The sequence below is a fragment of the Rhyacophila brunnea genome, unplaced genomic scaffold, assembly GCF_057557595.1.
Source record: "Rhyacophila brunnea isolate RB1 unplaced genomic scaffold, BYU_Rbru_1.0 scaffold_8, whole genome shotgun sequence".
Taxonomy (NCBI): Eukaryota; Metazoa; Arthropoda; class Insecta; order Trichoptera; family Rhyacophilidae; genus Rhyacophila; species Rhyacophila brunnea.
The window spans coordinates 29126377-29151428 of NW_028233350.1; the positions used below are offsets into that span (position 1 = coordinate 29126377).

Below are 25052 nucleotides of genomic sequence, written 5' to 3' on the forward strand. Positions count from 1 at the left end.
AATCAAACACTAGCATAAACCTATAATATAAGTGAAGACGTCTTCACGTTTTCAGTACGATGCCACATTTTTTTAACTAGATATGACGACCTGGTGGGCCTAACACCTGATTAGGACGACTTGAGCAGTTCACCCCTTTCGGTACACATTTATAGCATTCCCAGAGGATGTGGTTTGCATCCTGTACTACTCCGCATATGTATATATTGATCGGGTAACAAGTCCAAACTCTTATAGCTTGCCAGCAAAGCCATCATTTCCAGTCAAAAAAATACTGGTTTAGTGGGCAGTATGTACGACTAAAACACTGTCTCTGCGATTCACATATAATTTTCATTCATGGAAATCAGGAGTAGGTACCTACTAGAATCTCCAACGTTTTAATAGACAACCGCATTTTATTCATAAAACCCCGATTACTATAATATTGATTAAATAAATATGACGTACCGTTTTAATTCGAGGTACTTACCTATTTATCGATGACTTCATTTTTCATTAACAGTATTATAATATCGCGTATAAGAACATATTATACAAAACATACCCACGAATTCCTCTGTTCTAGATTCCCCTTCGCAGCTCTTAAAGGATTTGAACCCCGAGGTGTGGTTATAGATTAAATCATAATTTTTGGTCACTTTGAGGGGATTTTCCGGATGACAGAGCGCCACTGGCCACTGCTCGCTATCAAAGGATTATGGATTAACTTAATATTATTTTACACTACTGGATCGGAAAATTATGGTTTCTTTGTGGCATGTAGAAATTTAATAATATGTTGCCTAATATTACTGCTGCGTATTCTCATCGTTATCATCATTCGAGGCGTAAGAGCCCGGGGTGGCTCCTGTCCTCTTCTAATATGTGTAGCAAGGGTTCCCAACCTTATTATCATCAAAAGCACATTTACAACGTAACTTACATAATTAGACAGAAAATACTTAAAATATAGTTGACAAATAAATATTCGTTATATTTTTTAACAATTCCGTATGCATGGGATTCCCAAAAACCTTATAGGCTATATACTGCATGTTTGTATGCATGAGTACAAACGTAATTAGCTGTTAAGTGACGTCACGAATGTGACATCTCATGTGGCATGGTGTTCGTATTATGGCAATCTTATAAAATTTCATTCCCCGATAAATAATTAAAAATTTTGAAATTGTAAATGTGTCTTAAGGGGGGACATGCTCGTCGAAGGTCAAAATTGAGTTTTTATTGTATTTTCAAACCATGATCCTCGACACTCCTTAAACGTTGTAGATAATCTATTTATATAATTTTGAAGCCTTATTATCCTTTATAGTTATTTTAAACATTTGATGACTGCATAAAGTATTTTTGTTACATAAAATAGTATTCTTTTAAACCTCTCGCTCTAATGTTTTAGAATATAGTCATATTTCGGTACATAACTGTGCAGTGGTGTTAAGATTTTTTATTTTTATTAATTTTTAAACGCATTTATTAAACCATTAGTATAATTTATTACGAGATAATTTTTGTAAAATATTCACGATAAAAAAATATTTTGATAATCTCTGTGATCCCAAATTTGACAAGAATTAGGCATTTTATTATTCAAAAAATCGGCAAGATTAACACATTTGAAGATGGTTTTAAAGATATTTATTATAAGTTATGTCTTTGAGCATTCAAGTGTGATAAACATCTTATGAATAATGATTGCTTTATAATAATTATTGACCTAAGAATAAGGTAGTGTTTTTTTGAAATACGCCATTCCTTTTGTCATTCCCCAGTGGTTAAGCTACAACATACGGCCGTAGCCATAAATTGACAAACTATAATTGAAGTAGGGAGTAAAATGATATTGACGCGCGTGTTTGAACATGTACCGTTTAAAAAAAAAATTAAAAATTCGGTTAGGTACATGTTCAAACACGCGCGTTAACATAATTTTACTCCCTACTTTAATTATAGTTTGTCAATTTATGGCTACGGCCGTATGTTGTAGCATAATCACTAGGGAATGACAAAAGAAATGGCGTATTTCAATAAAACACTACCTTATTCTTAGGTCAATAATTATTATAAAGCAATCATTATTCATAAGATGTTTATCACACTAGAATGGTCAAAGACATAGCTTATAATAAGTATCTTTAGAATCATCTTCAAATGTGTTAATCTTGCCGATTTTTTGTATAATAAAATGCCTAATTCTTGTCAAATTTGGGATCACAGAGATTATCAAAATATTTTTTTATCGTGAATATTTTACAAAAATTATCTCGTAATAAATTATACTAATGGTTTAATAAATGCGTTTAAAAATTAATAAAAGTAAAAAATTTTAACACCACTGCACAGTTATGTACCGAAATATGACTATATTCTAAAACATTAGAGCGAGAGGTTTAAAAGAATACTATTTTATGTAACAAAATTTCCATATGCAGTCATCAAATGTTTAAAATAACTATAAAGGATAATTAGGCTTCAAAATTATATAAATAGATTATCTACAACGTTTAAGGAGTGTCCAGGATCATGGTTTGAAAATACAATAAAAACTCAATTTTGACCTTCGACGAGCATGTCCCCCCAATTATTATGAACTTTAAATAATGTGTCAGTAATTTTGTCACATTTATTTTATAATTCTACTGTACGAAAGGATACAGTATTACCAGTAAACATTTCCATATGGCAATACATACAGGTTTTGCCAGTAAAGCTTGACGTGAAAGTGACAGATTGAAGCAGCCATTTCGAATTTCGCGTGACGTCAGATTGCTTACGTCACAAACAGTGTTGTACGTTATATGATGGAACATCGGTTAAATAGCTTATCAATAATTGGAGAATCTCATACATACGGCCCCTAGCCAATAAGTTTGTATGGCTTATTAAAGTTTTAAATATTTGTTTTCAATATTACTAAAATTTAATAAAAATATATAAGTATAACAAAAAAGAATTGCAATTTAATTACTAAGTGGGATCTCTGGCATTGGATTTATTCAATCAATTTTTCATAGTTAGGAATGTATGTGAATATTCCTAATCTTAAACACCGTATCAATGAGTCGCGATCAGTGTGTAATTCGATTTTATTAAGTTCATTGTTGAAAATAATGATTCGCGTAATCAAGTTGAACCAAAACATGATTTAGGGAGACTATTGCCCCACATTTTAGGGCGAGATATTTTTTGGATCCACCAGATTGCTTATTCAATCATACATTTTTACATACAAATTTAATACCCATATGCAATCAACCAACACAAAAAATCAATTGTAATATTAATTGGTATTAATCTGTTGTTTTTTTTAATGCACAAATTGGTCCATAGGCGTTCGCAAAAGTGCTATCGTAAAAATGTTGGATTAATGGCAATAATAATTTAATTACTCGCAAGTACAAGAACGTTTAATCGCTACCACATACTGAAACCATATACCTATCTACAATTAAGTTAGAAATATTATTTACCTACATTAATAACAAAGTTTATAGGGTCTCATCTGATTGAATTTGAAGTAACTCAGATAGAGTAATAGTAATAATTCGCAATAATCCGCAATAAGCACACAACGTATTTCATTTAAACTTTTTTTTACCTATATTTTTTTCTTATATGTAGGTTACCTATCTATTATTCTGAAATGTTCACATTTATGTATTTTCAATAACAAATATATATTATCATAATAATATCGACTGTGCTTAGGAAAAAGGGCGTAACCCTCGATTTTTCTAAAAGTGCTTTTATTAGATATTAACAATGTATACAATTAAATACACGTTCTTTAAAAAGGAAGTAAGCCGCAAATGCCGATTTAATATCCAAATTCAGGTTTTAATTGAGCTTTAATTAAGTTTTAATTAAGGGAAAAAAGCATTTACCCTCAATTTTAATGATTTTTCTGTAATAACTTCTTTAATTATTAGTAGACCGAAAAGATATTACACCAAATCATCAATCATCGTGCACCCAATGTCTGTGCCTATTTTTTTTTATTATTAATATTGAACCAAAATCATTCAAAAAAACGTTTTTTACCTCTCCTGTAAAAATTGATTTGTGTGGGTTACGCCCTTTTTCCTAAACACGTCGATATAAATAAAATCCCGACTACCTTTTTCTACAGTTGCATTATATGTATTTTTAAGGTAGTAAAGTAAATTTTAAGTAAAAATTCATACGAATGATTGATAAAAGGCTGACATGGCCAAGAGCTTTAAAACCTTTTATATTTGGAATCATAAAAAACATAAAATGAATATAACTTTTTCACGCATGAAAGTGTAAAGTACCTAACAAGATTTTTCATTGAATACATTAAAGGTGCGTTTGGGGCGAGCGAGATAAAGCAGATTCCCGTTTTTTCACTTGCGCTAAAACAATACGAATAAATGCGTCTTAGAATGAAGAAAAAAATGGATAATAAAGTTATTCGTAAAATTACGCGTCGTAAAACAGGCTGCGGAGATAAATTAAGTGATAAAAAGGCGCTTCCGGAAATTCAAAAGATAAAACCTTCCGTCGCATACATTATTTAGGGGTACTCAACTGCGTTTATGACACTATTGTAGGCCCGAAATCACGCCGTGTGTTTTGCCCAGGAAAAAAACAAATCATATGTATCCAATGTCTGGTTTCCTATAAAAAAAAAACTTTTCCTGCATCTATAATCAAATAAAACATATACATTTTGAGATTTTATTTCTGTCTCTGGAAAGTATTCTTGCGTCGTCCCTTTCAGTGGCAGCATCTTGTAGCTCCGTTGCATGGTACACCCTTTGGAATGTGGATGGTATTTAGCGGTCATCGAAGACGCTTTAAGGCTATACCTCAGTTGAGGCATGGTCTAAAAAGATCGTGGCTAGGCGATGCGCCGATTGTGGGTCGCGGGTGCAAATGACGCATGCCGAACGAAATATAATTTGTCATATAAATCCAACATGCGTCCATTTAATGTTCTGTTTATTGTTCTATTAGTAACAATAATAATATATTCATTGACATGTTTTCTTTTAAAAGTAAATGGGTAACGTTTTTAGTCATCTTTACACGATTTAAGAATTGATACCCCCGTCGCCATCACGAAACAAATTGACGTATTCTCCGAGTGCCAGCGAGTCCAAAATTTCGTCGCGCCTATAGTTGAAAATTATTTGCAGTTTCACTGAAGTATTGCCTTAATCTGGTTGGTTGAAGTAAAGATAGGCCATATTCAGACTTTTCCGTAAGTCAATCAGTTTCAACGTCGCATTTTCACCAGACAGAGGCTGCATGGTCCGTTTTATAATCTCCCAGTTACTTTTTAAGGCACACCCAGTATTAGCCGCATTTTTTTGTCGAAGCTCATGTGGGTTTGAATTTTGATAGTTAATATGCGCCTCCCAATAAATAAAACTAATGGTTATGTTATGTGAAAAGTAAAAATTAGTAAAGTGGTAGATTTTTAATCTCCTTGTATCAAATATAGTAATATAATATAAAATGTATTTATTTATACAGAGAAAAATATATTATGCACAGTAAACCTACAGAGTATTATTTTGATGCTAATGGCTATAAATATGTAACATTAATATTATAGATAGAGTAATATAAACAAATGCTTAATCAATAGATTAGACGCATCATAGACTGCATCATGAAGTATTAAAAAAAATATACGTATAAAAATATTAGTGTGCAATGTTTTATACGAAAACCTTCCCAAAATAAAAATGTATTCAAAACGCAAATACAGAAGATGAATATGTGGAAGTTATAACTAGTAGATTAAATACCATTATCTACAATGACGTTACATATAATAAATTGTTTACGGATGCTTGACAGCATCTGGCTTTTGAACGTCCCGTACCGTCCCAAGCAATACTCTCCGAAATTTATTCTGCGATCTCATCCAATGAAACAGACAAATAAATAAAGAAGAGCGGGAAAAATGCCGCCGCGTGCAAAAGCGTCGCGGCCATCTTTGACGAGGTTTAATTTTCAATCAAATCTCAGACAAAATAATATTGAAATGTCTCTGCGTTTTCTGTACAAGAGTGTATCATGGCATACACTCATTATAATAATGTCATTGTCTGATCATACGTAACTATTAACTTTAATACTGCTCAATGATATAAATCAACTGTCAAATATTTTCGCACCATGAGTGTAAAACCAAAGCATCTGCAAATTTTTCAATTTCGAGATTAAATGCAAAACAGCTGCAAAAGTCGAGAACTTGATAATGTAGAAGTGAAGTAACTGAAAGAACATGCAATATACTGTAGATATAAACCAAATATCATGGTTTTTTTTTTAGAAACTCTATTTCTCCTTACAAAACGAAGATTTCAAACCCTAATATATTCAAAATATGTCTTTTGCAGGTGCCTTGATTTTACACTCACGGTGTGTTTTGTTCCACACTAAAATAATATTATGGTTAATTGGTATATTTTCTGTTTTTTTTCAGGGACCGGTTGTACAAACTCAACATGAGCGACATCAGCAAGACTCATTGTGATGTAAGTATCTATTTTCTATATATATTATATGTGATAAAGGCCATAGTAGATTGTATTACGTGTCACGTGTCACCAATGAAATCACGAAATCCTACATCAACCTATGAGAAATGTAAATTTCCAATATACATTAACTATACTGAAATATCTGTATTTAATATGTAAACATGTTTACAATTATTTCATCTGTCCCGATTATCAAAAAATATGAAAATGTGTATTTCTAAAATATATTTACCAGTATTGTGCTAAGGATACGTCGACATTTATCAAAACCCAACACTAGCCATGAGGATGCCACGCGACACGGATACATATAAATTGTACGTAAAACATTTCACCGTGGCAAAGTTCGCTGTAGGAAAGAGATTTTATTAGATTCAATAGGTATGAACATTAATTCAATTTTCATAACTGATTTTGGCGAAATTCATGAATTCAATGAATGAAAACCTAACCTAACCTAACATATCGCTTCGTGCGAATAAGCTCCTAGGTTTAAACAATTGTAACGTGGACTTACCATTGTTTACCGCTGTAGTCGGATTATAAGTTTCATCAATAGAATTGTATTTTTTCTTACTGTTGTTTACCTCTAATAGTTATAATTAGGAGTTACAGAGTTACAAAGGAGTTACAATGACATTTTTAATTTTTAACTTTTATAATAAGAGTAATATGAGTTACAGTTGTTTACCGCGTATGCAGGATACGTAATGAAGTCACAATATAACAATAACTCCATTTCACCATTTTTGAAGTTACAATAGTTTACCTCTGGTATACAGATATTATAATCCAGTATATCGGCTATTTTCAAAATTTGTTTGCTGGTGGCTTCCTGTAAAGTGTTAAAAGACAAGAACCAGTACTATACGACCCAAAGAGGTTAGACGGTCTTTATACACGGCGCAATACAATATTTCACGGTGAAGTGTAATACGGCGAACTGCATACGTACAAGTTTTCGGACACGACGCGACACGTATGAATTTTCGAGCATTGAGAGGAGATTATTTAATATATTATTTGTAAACAGAATTCTACGTCTTTTTGTCCTATCGAAGGTCGGCCACTATAAGAATTCAATTTAAATGTTAGTATAATGTGCATTAAAACTTAAAATAATTTTGATAACCTCAGAAACATACATATTACAAGAAATATTTGGACTCGAACCTGGATGTATCAAATACTTACATTAAGCGCTTTACACAATTTCGCAATGTCTACCACGCCGAATCTCACCGTAATTAACTAACAACCGTGCATCCGAGATGTTACCTCGAATTTCATTTATATTGGCGACCATTTTGTGTAAATTTAAACCATGTATATACAATATACATTTACTTTATTTTCTAGACACTATATTTATCACGAATTGTTGCTAGAGAAGCAAGCTTTAAGTGGCGTTAATACACCCACAAGTACCTACGTGTAGTTGTCTGTCAGGGCTTCCCGAAATCGTTTCTTGTCAAGCAAAACAAAATGAGTTAAGTTCGTGAAAGGGAGGAACATAAAACTTGTGGACAGTAATACATATTTATGTCAGCGAACTAATTGTCCGAAAACACCCCGCGTGTACAACTTTAGTAATTGGAATAGTTTTCCCTTCTGCAAACTAACGCCACTACTAACTGCTGTGTTTAGAGGTTCTTTAACCTTGTACATTACTTTTATCATTATCATTAAATTTTATAATCTTCATTGAAAGCTTCGAGACAGTTTTTTTATAACAAACATACTATATTACAATTATTCATTTGAAAGATATTATATATATTTCTGTGAATAGTAAGTAAATACTTAGAATTATCGCATTTTCTTTTAGTCATTCAATCATCTCTTTTTAATAGTCATGGTAAATTTAATATTTGTGTCAAAATACAGAATAATTAACAGCGGGAATGATTTATTTTTTACAACGTTTTTATTAGGTCGTATTCTTATTAGTCCGGTGGTTGTTTATCCAGTACAAATCATGCAATCGATTTTAAACTTACTTCCCGACTAGCTAGACATTTGAAACTTTTAGAATATATCAGAACACGATGCCAATGCATTCTTCTAATACTTCTAGCCATCTTTAATTAGAATTGAATTCATTTTCAGTTAATTCTGTTTTGTATGAAAAGTTATTTCGAAAGAAATCCGTAATCCAATCCACTGTTATTGGTTGCTAAGGGGTCTGGAGTCCTAGCAACTAAATTATTAATGTATACGTGCGTTACTATGGAAATCAATATGAAATGTCAAAATGACATTTCAGTATTATTTCTATCAAGTACAAATTTTTTTGATCGTTTAAGCTAGTCAAGTCAAGTTTATATGATTCAACAGAAAATGTAAAAACGTTGTATATAAAAAGTTCTTTTTATCTTGTAATTATTTTTTCAATTTCTACTACATTATAATATATAAGTAGTATTAATATGAATTTATGTATATGTAACTAGTTTGTCTAATAAATTAATTTTAAATTAAATCACTGGCTTATTAATTATTGCAACTATTATCCGGTACTATCTACCATTTAAACATATCGCTTCCAGAGACGTAGTCAGATGCGCTGAAGTTGCTGCATCAACTATGTAAGCTTAATTCCCAATCCACATTCTAATCGTGGACTGGAAATTCTGGCGAAGTTGGCGGCTTTAAGTAGCCTCCAGGGAAGTCAAAGCGGAAGAAAAGCATCGGTGCGCTGGATGGACCAAGTGAAAAATCTTATTGAGAGTATCCTTCACTCAGGCCTGAAAGAATCGTGAGGGCTAGAGAGTCCTGGGTCCAAATACATAGATGTCATCGTCATTATTATAACCATGCGAGGTTTAGCATTTACAGCTAATTATGTATAACCTTAAAATAAGATTTGTAAGAGGTGACAATCCTCAGCTATGAAGGAACAACTGAAATAGTATGTACAGATAACATGTTGGCTATTTACACGGAGGCTGAGCGGCTTAAGCGTTGGACTATCACGCCGTGGGTCCCAGGCCCAGGTCAATTTGTGTGTGAGTCAGGGTATGAACCTAATACGTTGAGCAAGTGGCTGACATCCATTTCTCGTAAAAAACAAAATCTGTTGAGACAAACCTCTACTTTGTGGAAGCTATATGATCCTATTAGGATCGGACATGGTCGGAAAACATTTTAAATTCCTACCACAATCACTCTTGCTTAGAGACAATGGGATTAGTAATGATTACAAGTATTTACAAGTAACAGTATATTTGGAGGAAGGCTGTTTCATAAGGAGGGTTAATCAACGTGTCTATTGAGGCAGGCGCAATGGGTGCATAATCAAAGTTAACTGTAACATTTTATTATGGTGCTTTGAAGAGCAATACCATTACATTACCATTTCTTATATTGCCCATGAAATCTCCCATGCCTCAAATTAACACTATGTATTGAAATTAATTCAAAACTTAGGATTCTACTGCTATTTAAACAGGGCGACGACACACTAATTTAATAACAACACTATTACAAGTTGCATTGGAATTATTATTTATTATTACGATCACTACCTATATGTGAATTTCTGGTTCCGTTTATCCTATGTGCTATAGGTACAGATGTCTTCACAGGGTGCGAGATCCTTAAATTCGTATACGTCTTACCGTCAAACAGTATATAGAAATCGTATTAATAACACTGTGGATATGTTTAAAAGATACTTAAGATTCCATACAATTAGTTTCATAAAGGTTTCGTTTAGAATTGCGTAGTTTAGGTATTTTTTGTTCGTTTCAAAATGTACAATGATTTAATAATGTCTAATATAAAAAAAAATTATGGCAAATTCTTTGATTTTATACAATAACAGTTAGTACCTACCGTTTCAATAATACAAATTTCCTTCTAACTGACATCATAATGTGGGAAATGTGTAGAGACAATATTATCACAGTAGTAAATCATTCCTCATCTGCAAACATATTATTGTCATTTTATAATTTGAAGAAAATAGTTAGGTACATACTTTACTGAAATTATACAATGACATCTCGTAATATCTAGTGCGCATGCTCATTCCAAAAAAACTAAATAGTTTATTATAATACGCATGCACAACTAATATGTCCCGTTGCGCGACTTAAGTTGTGATTATATTGAGATGCACGTCGCGTACTACGAGGGTGGGTCAATAAGTCCTTAGAAAAGCCGACAAGTGGCGCGACTAGTACTGTAAGCGGTTTGTTTTCATGCAGCGGCACTACCGATTCAGTATGCTGCGAAGTTTCAATCAGATTGGTCGGGTTGTTGTGTGTTTTTCGTACATTTAACGCTTGTGGAAAATGGAAAAATGGAAAATGGAGAAAATTGAGTTTAGAGCTGTTATTAAACATTTTAATATAAAAGGGTTAACAGCAAAGGAAATAAAAAATGAGTTGGATTTAGTTCACGGCATATCTGCTCCTTCACTTGCAACTATTTATAACTGGTTAAATGAATTTAAACGTGGTCGTACATCAACAAAGGATGAACCACGCTCAGGACGTCCTGTAGAGGTGACTACACCAGAAATGATCAATAAAATCCACGATATGGTGTTAAGTGACCGAAGATTAAAGTTGAGTGAGATAATTGAGGTTACAGGGATCTCAAAAGGTAGCGTCATTTCTATTTTACATGACAAATTGGGCATGAAAAATATTTCTGCAAGATGGGTGCCGCGTTTGCTCACAGTCGACAATAAACGCAATAGGGTGGTGGCCTCTAAAGCCCTGTTGTCGCTCATGCAACGCAATCCGGATGAATTTTTTCGTCGCTTTGTGACTGTAGATGAAACATGGATACACCACTATACTCCCGAGACGAAAGAACAGTCAAAGCAGTGGATTGCGAAGGCAAACCATGTCCAAAGAAGGCGAAAACCGTAAAATCAGCTGGTAAGGTTATGGCTACTGTATTTTGGGATGCACGTGAAATTATTTTTGTTGACTATTTGGAAAAAGGAAAAACAATAACAGGGGATTATTATGCATCTTTATTGGACCAGCTAAAAAACAAAATTGAAGAAAAACGGCCTCATTTAAACAGGAAAAAAATCCTCTTTCATCAGGACAATGCCCGTGTTCACACATGTTTACGATCAATGGCTAAAATTGAAGAATTGAAGTTCGAATTGGTCGACCACCCACCGTATTCGCCAGATTTAGCCCCCAGTGACTTTTTCCTTTTCCCAAACTTAAAAAAATGGCTAAGTGGACAACGTTTTTTTTCAAATGAAGCAGTCATCGATCGGACAAATGCTTATTTTGAGGACCTTCCGAAAACTTATTTTTCTGACGGTTTAAAAAAAATTGAGAAACGTCTAACCAAGTGTATTGAGCTCCAAGGAGATTATGTTGAGAAATAAAAAAAAATACAAAAATAAAAACTGTTTTAATGCTTTTTTCTAAGGAATTATTGACCCACCCTCGTATCACGCTGTCACGGCGACAAATTTAGTCTATGGTTTCGTCATTTTGCAGAATATTTTGAACGAACACGATATCTGTAAAGTTGATGGAGTAACCTAGTACCGAGTCTCTGTAAATTCAATAATATTTTGAACAGAAACCAACCCGCAGACCATAGGTAATAGAAAATATTCTTATAGAAAATACATAGTGCCGACCGCTAAAAACAAAAAACACGCAATTTTTACATGATTCAAAAATGTGTAGGCATGTAGAAAATGATAAAAACGTTTCTTGAGTCATGCAGGTGTCGATGTAGTGCAGCTCAACGTGAGGCGACCTCATTGTTGTTTTGGTGATTTCGGCAGATTTTGCTAACTGGCAATGTTCGTTTAAAGGTTCAAAATGTGGTACGGGATAGGAGCATCAGTCTGATACCAAGAAAAACGACATTAAACACTTTTTTCCCGTAGCGGCACCGTACTGTGACGTCACGTGATAGTACGCGACATGCACCATAATATATTTTGCGCTTTATATAACACATCACTGTGTCGCGGATTCAAGTTGAGTTGAGTAGGTAATCAAGGTGCTGCGTGGTATTTTGAACTCGCGTCTGATACACTGAATAGAACTGTTGGTCTTAATTTGTACTTGTTACAATATTGCGTTTATGGTATCTGAGGATTTTCCTTTCATTCATAAGGTTGTTCTAATTTTAAGGCTTCGCATTATGTCTTTATTTTATTTCAGGAATTTTCCATAAATTCAATATGATGAAGCGAATAATTTGACCTACATACATTATATAGGTAGATACTACATTTTATACAATTAAAATGGTGCATTTTATATCAACGAATGGTCACAGTACAATGGGGGAATTGATACACACAAATACCGCACTGCAACTATTTAGAAGTAGGCTATAAATAAAGCCTAACCACAGGTTGGAAATGAGTACGACCATGTGCCCCAGCTACCCCGAAAGCACATCCTCTGTTTGTCTGATTAATGCATTAACACCCCGACGTAACGTTTCCGTTATCCGTTAGTATATATACATGTACCTATCTGCATCTCCACACTGAAAAGAAAACACCCTGTATCGTGATATATTTAGTAACATTAAAATAACTGTGTATACCCATAACACATAATATTGTATATACAAATTATCACGTTTAGTACCTATACTAGGTACTAATTATTTATACATAAAAATGAATATCATATTTCCGAGAAAAGCTACTTACAATGTTTTTACATTAATATTAAAGGTTAGAATTCAGACTAAATTAGTTTTCATATATTAGGCGTTTAATAACGAAAAACGTTAAGTCACGCATCTTCTCAAAATCTAACAAAAATTCGTACATAATATTATGTTATATTATGCACATGCGAAGCTATTCCATCCACGAAGCAGCTATCGACGGTAGTTTATCATATGTATGTATTGAGGCGGTTAATTGTTACAAGAAGTTAACCGTCTAAACCAGGGGTGGCGAACCTTTTTACGTACGCGTGCCAAAATTTCCCAAATAATATTTTTCGACTGTCTGATGTGCCAAGCAGTTTTTCATGGCGAAAAAACAAGTTTTTTTTTAAAAAATAGTTCTTAAGAATTCCATTAAAGAGGTTTAAAAAATGCAATTGAGTTCTTGATATTCTATCTTTCACCGTATTTCTAGCCGAATACATATCTTTTATTCTTTGAATATTTTCGTCTTGTTTTCAAAATTCTCAAAGAGATCGTGGAAGCATTTAGACCACTCTTCCTTTCATATTATATTCTCCATCACTGAACGGTTTTCCATGTTTAGAGATTATTTTCAAAATAACAAGCAGTTATTATATTTGAATGACTGCCGACCATTAATTTCATAAGGTTTGTTGATTAATTCCCCGATCATAAGGACAGACCTATGCAATTGTATATTTACATTAAACGTAATGATTATCTTGAAAAGGATTTGCCTACTATTGTTTATACAATGCGATTTGTCATTTATGCATGATTGATATGGTCGATTGATAAAGTTAATATGAAAAACCGAAGAAAATGCGCATGGCTATGTCGTCATTATTTGTTTAATAATTTATATAAGTAAGTAGGTACTTAAATAAGTATATATTTATTTGTAATACTTTTTAATAAAAAAAAAACATTTTTAAAATAGGTATAATATACAAAATAATAATTTCTTTCAAAATGAAACATTCGCGTGCCATGCAAAATCATCTCGCGTGCCATAGGTTTGCCATCCCTGGTCTAAACTATCAAAAAGCGATATGTTTTAACGGGCGCTATCTTGGCTGTGTTAACTTTTAGAGTAACAGTTATAATACCTCAATACAAAAATATGATAAACTACCGTCAATAGCCGTCTTGTATATGGAATAAACCTCCTGAATTAAATGCATACATTCAAATTACTTGCGAATGCTATCATCGCACTTGATTCTACAATTTGTGCATTTTACTATGAATTTTGGTTGAAATATCGCATTAGTCGATTTTACTTATGCGTTGATCGCATTCGATAAGTGATGGTGAATACGATGATCGCATTCAAATGGCAGTGATTTTGAGTGTCAAATAGCAGTGATGATCACACAGCAGGTACATGCATTGTAATGCAGCTGCTCGTCGAATCATTTTGATTTTGCAACAAATAATATTTATAATTATACATTTATTTTAATTCATACATTGAATAAATTAACAAGACAAAAAACTTTGGAAACAAAAACGACAGTTTCAATACGAGACTTGCTAATATAGTCATTAAACATTACCTAATTTCATTATTATATATTTTGTAAAAAAACTAATGTTATTTTTATTAACATGCATAAAAAAATTTAGAATACTTTATTCATAGGAAAGATATGTACGAAAGTATATAACAAAATTATGTACTCGACGATATTATAAGAAAGAAATTAAAGTTTTTTTTTAATTTGCTAAGATTTTATAAAAATATTAATTGCCGTTAATGTTTTTAGTGCCTTTAAATGATCGTATAAACAAAAACGTCACTGACACTGATATTGAACAAATATTGTGGATTTATGGGTTTTTATAATAATTAGACGCATCATTTTATCGCCCTATCCAGCCAATCTTTAGTAAATAATGTACCTTGGAGGGGGTAGTTAGAATATCCAATAAAATAAATTATTTGTCTTCCATTCAGAATTGTCATTGTTTCCATCATAACGATATCACGATTATATAGATGGATACAAATATTATCAATTAAATACGCATGCATTTCAATCAAAAGCAGGTAACCGCCTTTGTATTGGGATGTTTACGGGATTAGTTATTTAATATTGAGTGTGATTGAGCATCGACTGCTTATGCGGGTAGTGTGTCAGTATTTACCTTAATCATTCTGTATAATACATACATTTCCAATATCGGATGTGGGCTCTATTAATAGGTTAGCTGAAATCTATTATCTTACGAACAATTAACACGTACGATTATTAACATACAACATACAAGTAGGTTGTTATATTCGCCATCAATTAACTCATTTTGCTAAAAATTAAAAATAGTAGTATAACATGACGTTAATGAGACAGTTTTAATATTAATTCACCTTTATTATTACTCTGAATTGAGCTTGCATACAGAAAATTACCTGTGCAAATTCTAGCTATTATCCAATTTTTAACTTCAAACAGAGTTTTGGGGAAGAAGTTCCTAGTTGGTTGACTAGTCGCTGATAGTATTTAAAGGGTGGGTTGACCGCTGGCTGATGCAATTTGCCACAACCCTTGAACCCAGAACATTCGTGGGGAGAGTACCTACTATGTTTATAAGTGATAAGTTTGCCAACTTAAGATTACCACTGTGTGCATAGGGCTTAACATCAATGTGCATCCCAACCTTCAAATAAATGTAACATTATTTCTAATAGATATATAATCGTTATCGAATCAATGAAGATTGTATTAAACGACCACATTGTTGACATATTTCCAGTGCTCGAAATATACCGGAATGGACCGGAACACAGCTCCGGTACGTGAAATCTATGAGACTAATGAGACTATCACTCCTTTTCGAGGAAAATTTATAAATTACGTTCTGATTCGTGAGTTACATATTAAGAAAATATGTAATTACATGTTTATTCAAACGAAACACATGTTGGATATTTCATTTGTTAGTTATATTCTATTACTATTGATTACATATTTCAGGTTCATTTTATTTTCTACTAGTTACTTTAATATACAAAACGATATGCTCTAAACCAGTGGATTGCGGCTTCGAATAAATTAAATTCACATTGTGTCCATTGAATATGTGTTAGAATCCAGACCACATACTTTACTGGTTGAGTGAATGTCTAATAATCATTCCTAACCCTATACTCTGTGGAGGTTAATTTGGGTGAAAATTGTGATTTGTCTTAATACTCCACTGTTGAGGAGTGTGACTCCCTTTTAAATGTACTAGTTATGTCTCACCAGCTGTGTTGCTAACCATACTATAATTTTTATGCCGCTGTTTTTTAAAAATACTAATTTATATTCTATATACGCCAAATATAATCTAATTTTTAAAAATTCAAAACGAAAAATGTTCCGTGTAGAATATTTGGGGATGGGGGGGAGAGAAGGTCGTCGTTGCTTGGATGTTTCGAGGTGAGCGTTTACTTATCGTTACACGAATAAATAAATACAATACGGATGTATTGGTGAGATCGATGTGATCGAAAGATTGATTTTAATGAACTGAGAGACTGGACTCCAGTGGAATGATGGTTGACTATGTCGAGTGACGGACTCGGGACGATAGTACTGCGTTGCGTGACAGACTCTAGAAGTGAGTGAGAATTTATGGATTTTTTTATTTTTGACGTTTTTTTCGACTTTTTTTGTTATGTGACCGCTCATTTAAAAATACCTATTCTCTGATATAAAGAGTACCGGTTATAACGAGCAAATTCAGTCGGTCCCATCTTCCTCGTCATAACCAAGTTCGACTGTAGCTATATACTAATATAATGTAGATTATCATTTTTGCAAGTTCGATAGTATACCAATACTGTTTATTATATTTTTATATGTTTTTACCTTTGACTAGCCATACGTCACATTTTAAAAATTTTCTCGTTCGCGAGATTGACAATGCGCCGAATTATGACCGGCAAGTGAGGCGGTTGGCGGGAAAATCTAATCCGCAAAGTTGCAGGAACTCTCCCGCGCAAAAGCTTTGTTCGCTTTACCGCCGAAATAGTTTGGATATTTGCAATGAAAGCGAAAGACTGACAATGCCAGCGCTTGGCCGAATGATTGTTCCACGAAATGAGACGACCGCAAAACTCGCTCTGGCTTTTCGGGATGTACTATTTACCCACGACTCGTTATCAGGTTGAATAGTTATTTCATTCCCTTGAAAGATATACTGACTATGATATTATATTGAATGCATATAACAAAAACTAGATAACTACCAGTAACGAGGACTATTCAATAAGAAACTATTTAATTACGAACATTTAGTAACCATAATAAGTTGTATATTCGTTTGTACAAGTGAATAGTCACTACTATATAATTTCAATGGATAATTCCGATCGTAATTCACATGTTTCTCATGCATGATAACAGGTGGCGATGTTTGGTGTTAAAAATAATAATTATCCTGCAATTCATTACCAAATAATGTCAATCGCCCCAGCAATCGTTTGCGAAGAGAAATAACGTCGCTAAAAAGAGAGAGAAAATATAGCATGTGCTTTGATAAAAAAGAACGTTGATTTAATTCTGGGATTATGCCACTTGTATTTTTTTTGACCTTTTAAAAAATCATACATGTTACGTGTATTCCATCGATTGTATTCATAATAATATTATTAACAACTACCTAAACTTTTTAAGACTAAAGTTGTTGTTGTTGTAGCATTTTTACTCAATTCAGAATTTATTTTATAAAATCAGTCGAAGTGTAACCGAAGGTCATAATAGAAATAGATTAAGGCCATGCATTAGTTGAGGCACGGTCTAAAAAGATCGTTGCTAGGCGATGCGCGGATTGCGGGTGGCGGGTGAAAATGACGCCTGTCAAACGAAATATTAATTGTCATATAAATCCAACATACGTCCATTTTATGTTCTGTTTATTGTTCTATTAGTAACAATAATAATATATTCATTGACATGTTTTCTTTTTAAAGTAAATGGGTAACGTTTTTAGTCATCTTTACACGATTTTAGAATTAATTGACCCGTCGCCATCACGCAGCAAAGTGAAGTGTTCCCGGGTCAACATTCTCTCAGTGAATGGCAGCGAGTCCAAAATTTCGTCGCGCGTACAGTTGAAAATTATTTGGCGTTTCACTGATGCGTCACCTTAAGAACCCTTAGGGAAGTCAATATTATAAAGTTGGAAAAATACTCGTTCTTCATTATTGTGTAAGCATCGAATGATCTGACTGATGAAGTAATCATATTATTTAAAACTGACAAAATAATCGTTATGCTGTAAAATTATTATAAGTATCGATAAAATATGACATATAAAAAGAACTTTAGAACAAAATTATAAACTCAATTAAGTGCGAGGTAATAAACTCTACAACTGTGAAATCTTTTTTCTATTATTTTTTATTGATTTATAAGGTGGTGATTTTACTTATGTGATCATCGCAGAGTATTTGAAGACTATGTAAACAAAAACGGAACTTCTTATTGTACAAGTATTCAATTATTTACCTCTGTATAATAATAAAAACATATTATAATAGTATTTTTCATAAAAAAATATATTTATATAAAATAAATAAGATATTTTTATTTATTTTCTAACATTATACTGCCGTTTTTGTTTGTTATAATGTGACTGCTGAGTTAAAGTAAATATATAATAATAATAAAAAAAAATGAAAAAGGTTCGATGAGCAGTTTCATTACTATTCGTGTACCAGCTACGTGATCATCATAAAGCAAAATCCCTGCACATTCTATTTGGCTGAATGCGATCATCTCGCAAGTAAAATTGATCATAGTGATATTTCAACCAAAACTATAATAACATGCAAAAATTAATGTAGAACCGAATGCGATCATCGCATGCAATGATCGCATAAGTATAATTAGCACTTATATTTTACAAATGCCATATGTTATGTAGGTAAATTTAAAAAAAAATTAAAGAGTGCTTTAGTTACATGACAAGTAAATACAAATGACTATTTAAATTTAAAAGATAACTTGCGTCTGACCATCCTCATAGCTGAAGATATCGAGAGCCTATCTATCGCGTCCTGCACCTGGTCTAACCTCCTCGGTAATAATTGTTCATTCTGACAATATAATTAGTCTATCCTAATTGATATTACCTCTTCTGGCTACCTGATATCCACATTACCATAATTTCAAAAGCCGGGGCATTTTCTGTATTTCTTCTAGTACTACTTTGATAAAAATCTGTCTGGTGGTACGAGTATTACATTTATTTTCTATCGGAAAAATAGCAAACTGTATGATGTATGAGATAACGAAAATAATATATAGCCTAGATTAATCGGTTAGGTATATTTTTTCAATTTATGTTTGGAGGCAGTGTATGGATCTTATAGTTTGAGCAAGTGGCTAAGATCCATTTCTCGTAAAAAGAAAAGTCTGTTAATACAAACATCCACTTTGTGAAGGCTATATGAGCCTATTAAGGTCGGACGTGGTTACAAAAATATGACTTACTATGCATATCAGGTTACTATACTGTCCGAAATAAAAGAACTTGATTTTCAATAAATAACTGAACGAAAAACAAGAAATTAACGTACTATGTGTCGAAAATAAAAATAACGAATTGTTAATACAGCTAGCTCATCCATCTGCATGGTGTAAATGCAATTACTGTGGCAATATTATTTGGTTATGTACAGTTACAGGTATTATGTTCGGTTTTCAGGTGCTACCGTATCGAAGTTGGATTGATGTTCCAGTGGTCAGTTGTAATTGAATGCGGTTTGATTTAGAAACATTTATTCACTGGGGAGAATATAAAATGGAATTATGTGTATCCTATTAAAACGTAACAGGCTTTAAAATTCACATTATGTAACCATAATGTCATATATAGTTATACCTTCAGTTCAATTTAACACAGTGAGACTGAATTTAATTTGGCAACGTGTAACAGATTATTATTTATGATTATAAATTACCAAACCACACGTTTCATTATAATAATTCTAGTTTAAATTTTGAAACCAAAGCATTATCCATTTGGTTTCGATTTGGTACGATTCACGAACTGACTGGTGTATTAATTATGTACACACAAAAATACCAATTTACGGTTTCTTCGAGTAATGATGACTGAATGTGAATGAATAGAATATTATAAATACTGACACGCTTTGTGTGCACTTTTTATTTTTTTCTTTTTAAATTCTTTACAAAAGTGGTCGGAATTATTACGCTCTCTCTCTCTCCGACCATGTCCGATCCTAATAGGATCATATGGGCCTCCACAGAGTATAGGTTTGTATTAACAGATTTTGTTTTTACGAGAAATGGATGTCAGCCACTTGCTCAACCTACTAGGTCCATACTCATTATTACGCTCAGGGATTGTTAAAATAACACCTTTTTCATTGTTACTTCCATCATCTGTTTAAACAAATGGGTAATTTTTAGATTAAAAACGTGTGACAATTTGTAGTTACGCACTTGTATCATTTGCTGTTAATAGATGATTATCAAACAAATATGGTTCATAATAATTTTGTATTGTTAGGGTAAAAGTGCTCGAGAGAGAGATACATCACAAATCATTAATCACTTAATGAAAAGAAATAAATCACAGTTTTCGAAATACTCTTGCTCAGAAGTAAATTGGTGTATTTTTTTAATTTCTTTTACAGTATTATTTATATGTTATATCAATATTTTAAATAAGCCATTTTAGTTTGAGATAAAAACGATTTTTTCAATTTAAACTTTTTCTACTAATTAAAATACTTATCGATTTATTTTTCTTACGTGTGACAAAATCATTACACCCAAAAACACGTTAACAATTGTATATGAAAAGATAAAAACAATTAGTCTTACATTCGTTCATTTATTAAAGTTATTTGATATTCATAATTAATACAATATAATACTCACAGTTTTTTATCAATTAATTTCTTTTGAGAAGTTTTCTTAATTCAAAGAGACTAAAATGGTTACCTACTGAAAATGTTATAATTTAACAAATGTAATCAACCCTTAATACATTATTTTTTAGGTTATAGTCTAAAACTCTAAATTTATATTATTATTAATGTAGCAGCATCTAAAAAAACTTCAAAGTTAGCTGGGAAGAATTAACTGGAAATGGTAGAATACTTGTAATATTTTACTTTAGAAGAAATTATATACGCATCAGTGATTTTATAAATGGCTACTCTCAATAAATATTATATGTATATGACCAGAACTTTATCATAATATCTAAATAATTCGGGATTGCTAGATTTTATTAAGAATTTGTGTGTTATTAATATGTGATATATTAATAATTTATAACGTAATTGTTAGAAAGACTTTTTGCTAATCGAATTATTTCTGTTCAATCAAACGGAAGCCGGAGTTAAATAATTTACAAACAGAGCAATAATTCGCCCTAAACCCGCGAATTTCTGACCCTTTCGCTGCGGTCTCTCGAGCAGATAACCCCCAAACGATGGCCGGTGTGGAAATATTAAAAAACCTCCATCAGCGAACGAAACAAATGAAAACCCTTTTCGGGTTTTACTTTCCGCTCTGTGCGCCGGACTCGTTTGCGGGGTTCCGAACCGCAACTGGAAAAACCCATCAATTCGTGGCTCGTTTAAACCTGCAGCTTCACTAGCGTGTGGATTGTTTGTTCACGCCATTTTTGTTGTCCCAAAAACAACATGATATAAATAATATTGTCATGTTGTATTTCTGAATTTTGTTTCAATTTGATAAAATTAAATTGTTATTTTATTTATAATCTGTCTCACCATAAAGAATGTAAATTCTATAGAACATACAAATAAATAAAACATTTCAAAATATTATAAATAATCAGAACTAAAATCACAATTAACCTAACCTAACCCATATTGAAATCATTTCATCTGAAAAAATAAATATTTAAGTAAGTATATATAAGTATCCCCCCCCCCCCCCCGGTGGCCGCGCGGCTTAAACGTTTGACTATAACGCCGTGAGTCCCAGGTGGGAATCCTGGGTCTGGCAACTACACATATTGTTTTTCAATTTGTGTGTGAGTCAGGGTATGGACCTAATAGGTTGAACAAGTGGCTGACACCCATTTCTCGTAAAAAGAAAAATCTGTTAATACAAACCTCTACTCTGTAGAGGCCCATATGATCCTATTAGGATCGGACATGGTCGGAAAAACACATATATATATATAAGTATAATAAATAATGAAATTAAAAAAAAACAATTAGTATGTATTTAATAAATCTCTCGCTCTCTTTTGAAAGCAGAACCTCACAAATAATCATTCTTTGGATACCAATCCATACACATGTGAAAATAATATGCTGGTTGACTCGAATCCGAACCCACAGTATCGCTGGTGTAAGACTATACTACTAAGTATAAATGAGACATATCCATGCAATTAGAGGTCAACATATATATATATAAAAAAGTGGGTTATCAAAAATATTTTCTAATGCCTTATAATTAAATAATAAAGAATCAGAAAAAATATTGAATCTTGATCGTGAATTGAGCGCCGATTGCATGTAAAAACGTATATTATCATATTATCATAGTATCGTTTATTAGTAAATCTATGCTAGTCCCATTTTATTGTCGTTATTTTTGTTATATCTATTACGTTCATGGAAAATGTGACACGAGGTTATAGCTTTGCCTTTGAGCTAGACATAGCATGACTGACGAAACTGACAAAATACATATGGATAAAAAATATCGGCGCTCTAATTTCTAAGTTAAAACATAAAACGAATTAGTTATATAAATGTTTTACTTAATATTATGACAATGGAACAAAAACATTTCAAAAATTTTATAATTACCGCTTTTATTTCTACATCAATTCAACGCAAGTCGTCGTTTGAAATTGGCCATGACTCTTTTAAATATATTAATCTACACTATTCACGATATAATTAATATATCTTTCAAAATAATCACATTTGTTTTTATTCATTAGACAGGCTATCGTTAAATTTCAGAGAAGCTTCCTCGAAACTACATCTGACTACATTCGTATAATTCAAATCGATGTTTTCCTGATTCTTCAACATCCTCTCAATAGAATTTCATAATATGGAAAGTACAAGATTAACTATAATTACATTTTATTTTCCGTATTCCTAATATATTCAGGGCAAGTTCGTTCGAATTCTTTCTTAAATTAAACAGTCGTATATTTTATATGTGTGCGTAAGGTTAACTAATATACTACCAATCCACCGTAACTTTTTACGTATAGTGCGTCGATTCGAACCAGAACCCATCAATCCGCCGGCGCTGATTACACTGTCCCTAACTTTCGGAACCCTTTTGTAGCTCGTAAAGCCCCCGCTCCCGAAAGCTCATCTCGCTTTGTGGCAGCCTGGCCCGTCTACGCCACTGACCATTTAATTCGTCCGCCACTATGGTTGGAAGGGGGGCGTTCGTAAATTGTGCTCGTGAATATTTTAAACAACCTGTGTTTGTGTTACCACAATGTTGTTAATTCGTTTTAAATTCCTAGTGTTAGGCGGTACATATTATCTCTTAACTCTCCGCTAGTAATAATGGAGCAGTTCTTTGAAATATAATTACACTCGATTATTTAATTAGATTAAACACAAAAATAAACATAGGGTTGCTCTACTTACAGTAATCTTATGAATAATAATAATAATATATACAACCGTTCGACGAAACTAACTCTTCAGAAGAGAGAGAAGAATGTGACTGCTCATAGAGACTGACTAGTCAAGATTGAAAGCGTAAAGGGTCCAACGTTTTTTCTAGGATTTTTTTCCTAATAAGCATGTTTCTGCGATTATTAAAAAATGTGTACTTTTACTAATAAAAATTTAATATTGTGCATTGTATTATTGATTTAATTTAATAAAACACTTTTAATTAATAAATCTGGGCTGGTTTAATCCGAAAATGTCCCTCTGAGGCGAACGAAACCGGTCCAGATTTATTTATTAAAAGTGGAAAAAGTACTAAAAATGCGTTTTATTAAATTAAATCAATAATTCTAAAATCTTGTGTACATTCAACATAGAATAAAATATTATTATGTTACTAAGATTATATTAATTTAATCGAATAATAATATGTAAATGTAACGTACTTAATTTGGAGATTAAACTCTTTTTCAGATCTCGGTGGTCTTGGTGCATCAAAATGTTCCCACGGCACCCTAACCCGAAATTGACGCGTTGTTCTTTGTTGGTGTTTGTCGTTTGTAGCAGGAGAATTTTACTAACAAGATAGATGAGTGATAATGTTCTATAATTGTTACGTTTTCTTGTGGATCCTTTTTTTGCAATGAAATGAACTCTGATACCATTCAATCCTGCAGCCAATTCTCCATACAAGATTGCAGGCATTGTGCAATATAACTATTATGCCCTCGTCCCCTAAAAGTTTTAATATGTCTCCTGATGTTCTACTTGTGAGATATTTAGATTTTTTATTGTGAATTACCTATGTTTGTGTAAAGCTCTTCACGGTATATTTAAGTTTGCATAACCTTGTCAATGTCAGTAACAACATTCCCTTCCTTGTCCTCATATCACGAATTTCGATGAATTGCTGAGTAACTAAAGTAACCTCTATCAAATTGATGGATTAAATAATTAATAGAATAAAGGAATGTTCTGCGGTAGCCCAGGGTACCGCGGCGCATACTTTGGTAACCCCTGAATCCATATAATTTATTGTCGATTAGACCCGCTTTCATCAGGTGACGATGTCCGCCCAATTGAATATAACAGGTTCTGATCGTCTGTTGATAAATATTATGTACAGTGGTTTTTAATTTTATTTATTCACAAGGTACAATAATGCATAATCTACTACTAATCCAGTGTTTCCCAACCTTAGTTGTGCCATGCCCCACTTCAAA

General features: G+C 32.6%; 1 protein-coding gene across 1 annotated transcript in view; it reads left to right on the forward strand.

Moving 5' to 3' along the window:
- Nucleotides 1-25052, forward strand: part of LOC147064107 (semaphorin-2A-like) — a 654225-nt gene that overhangs the window by 572804 nt on the left and 56369 nt on the right. Inside the window, exon 3 of the mRNA XM_085958708.1 lies at nt 6464-6515. Within this exon, the coding sequence (XP_085814834.1) occupies nt 6464-6515 (52 nt within the window). The remainder of the gene's footprint in view (nt 1-6463; nt 6516-25052) is intronic.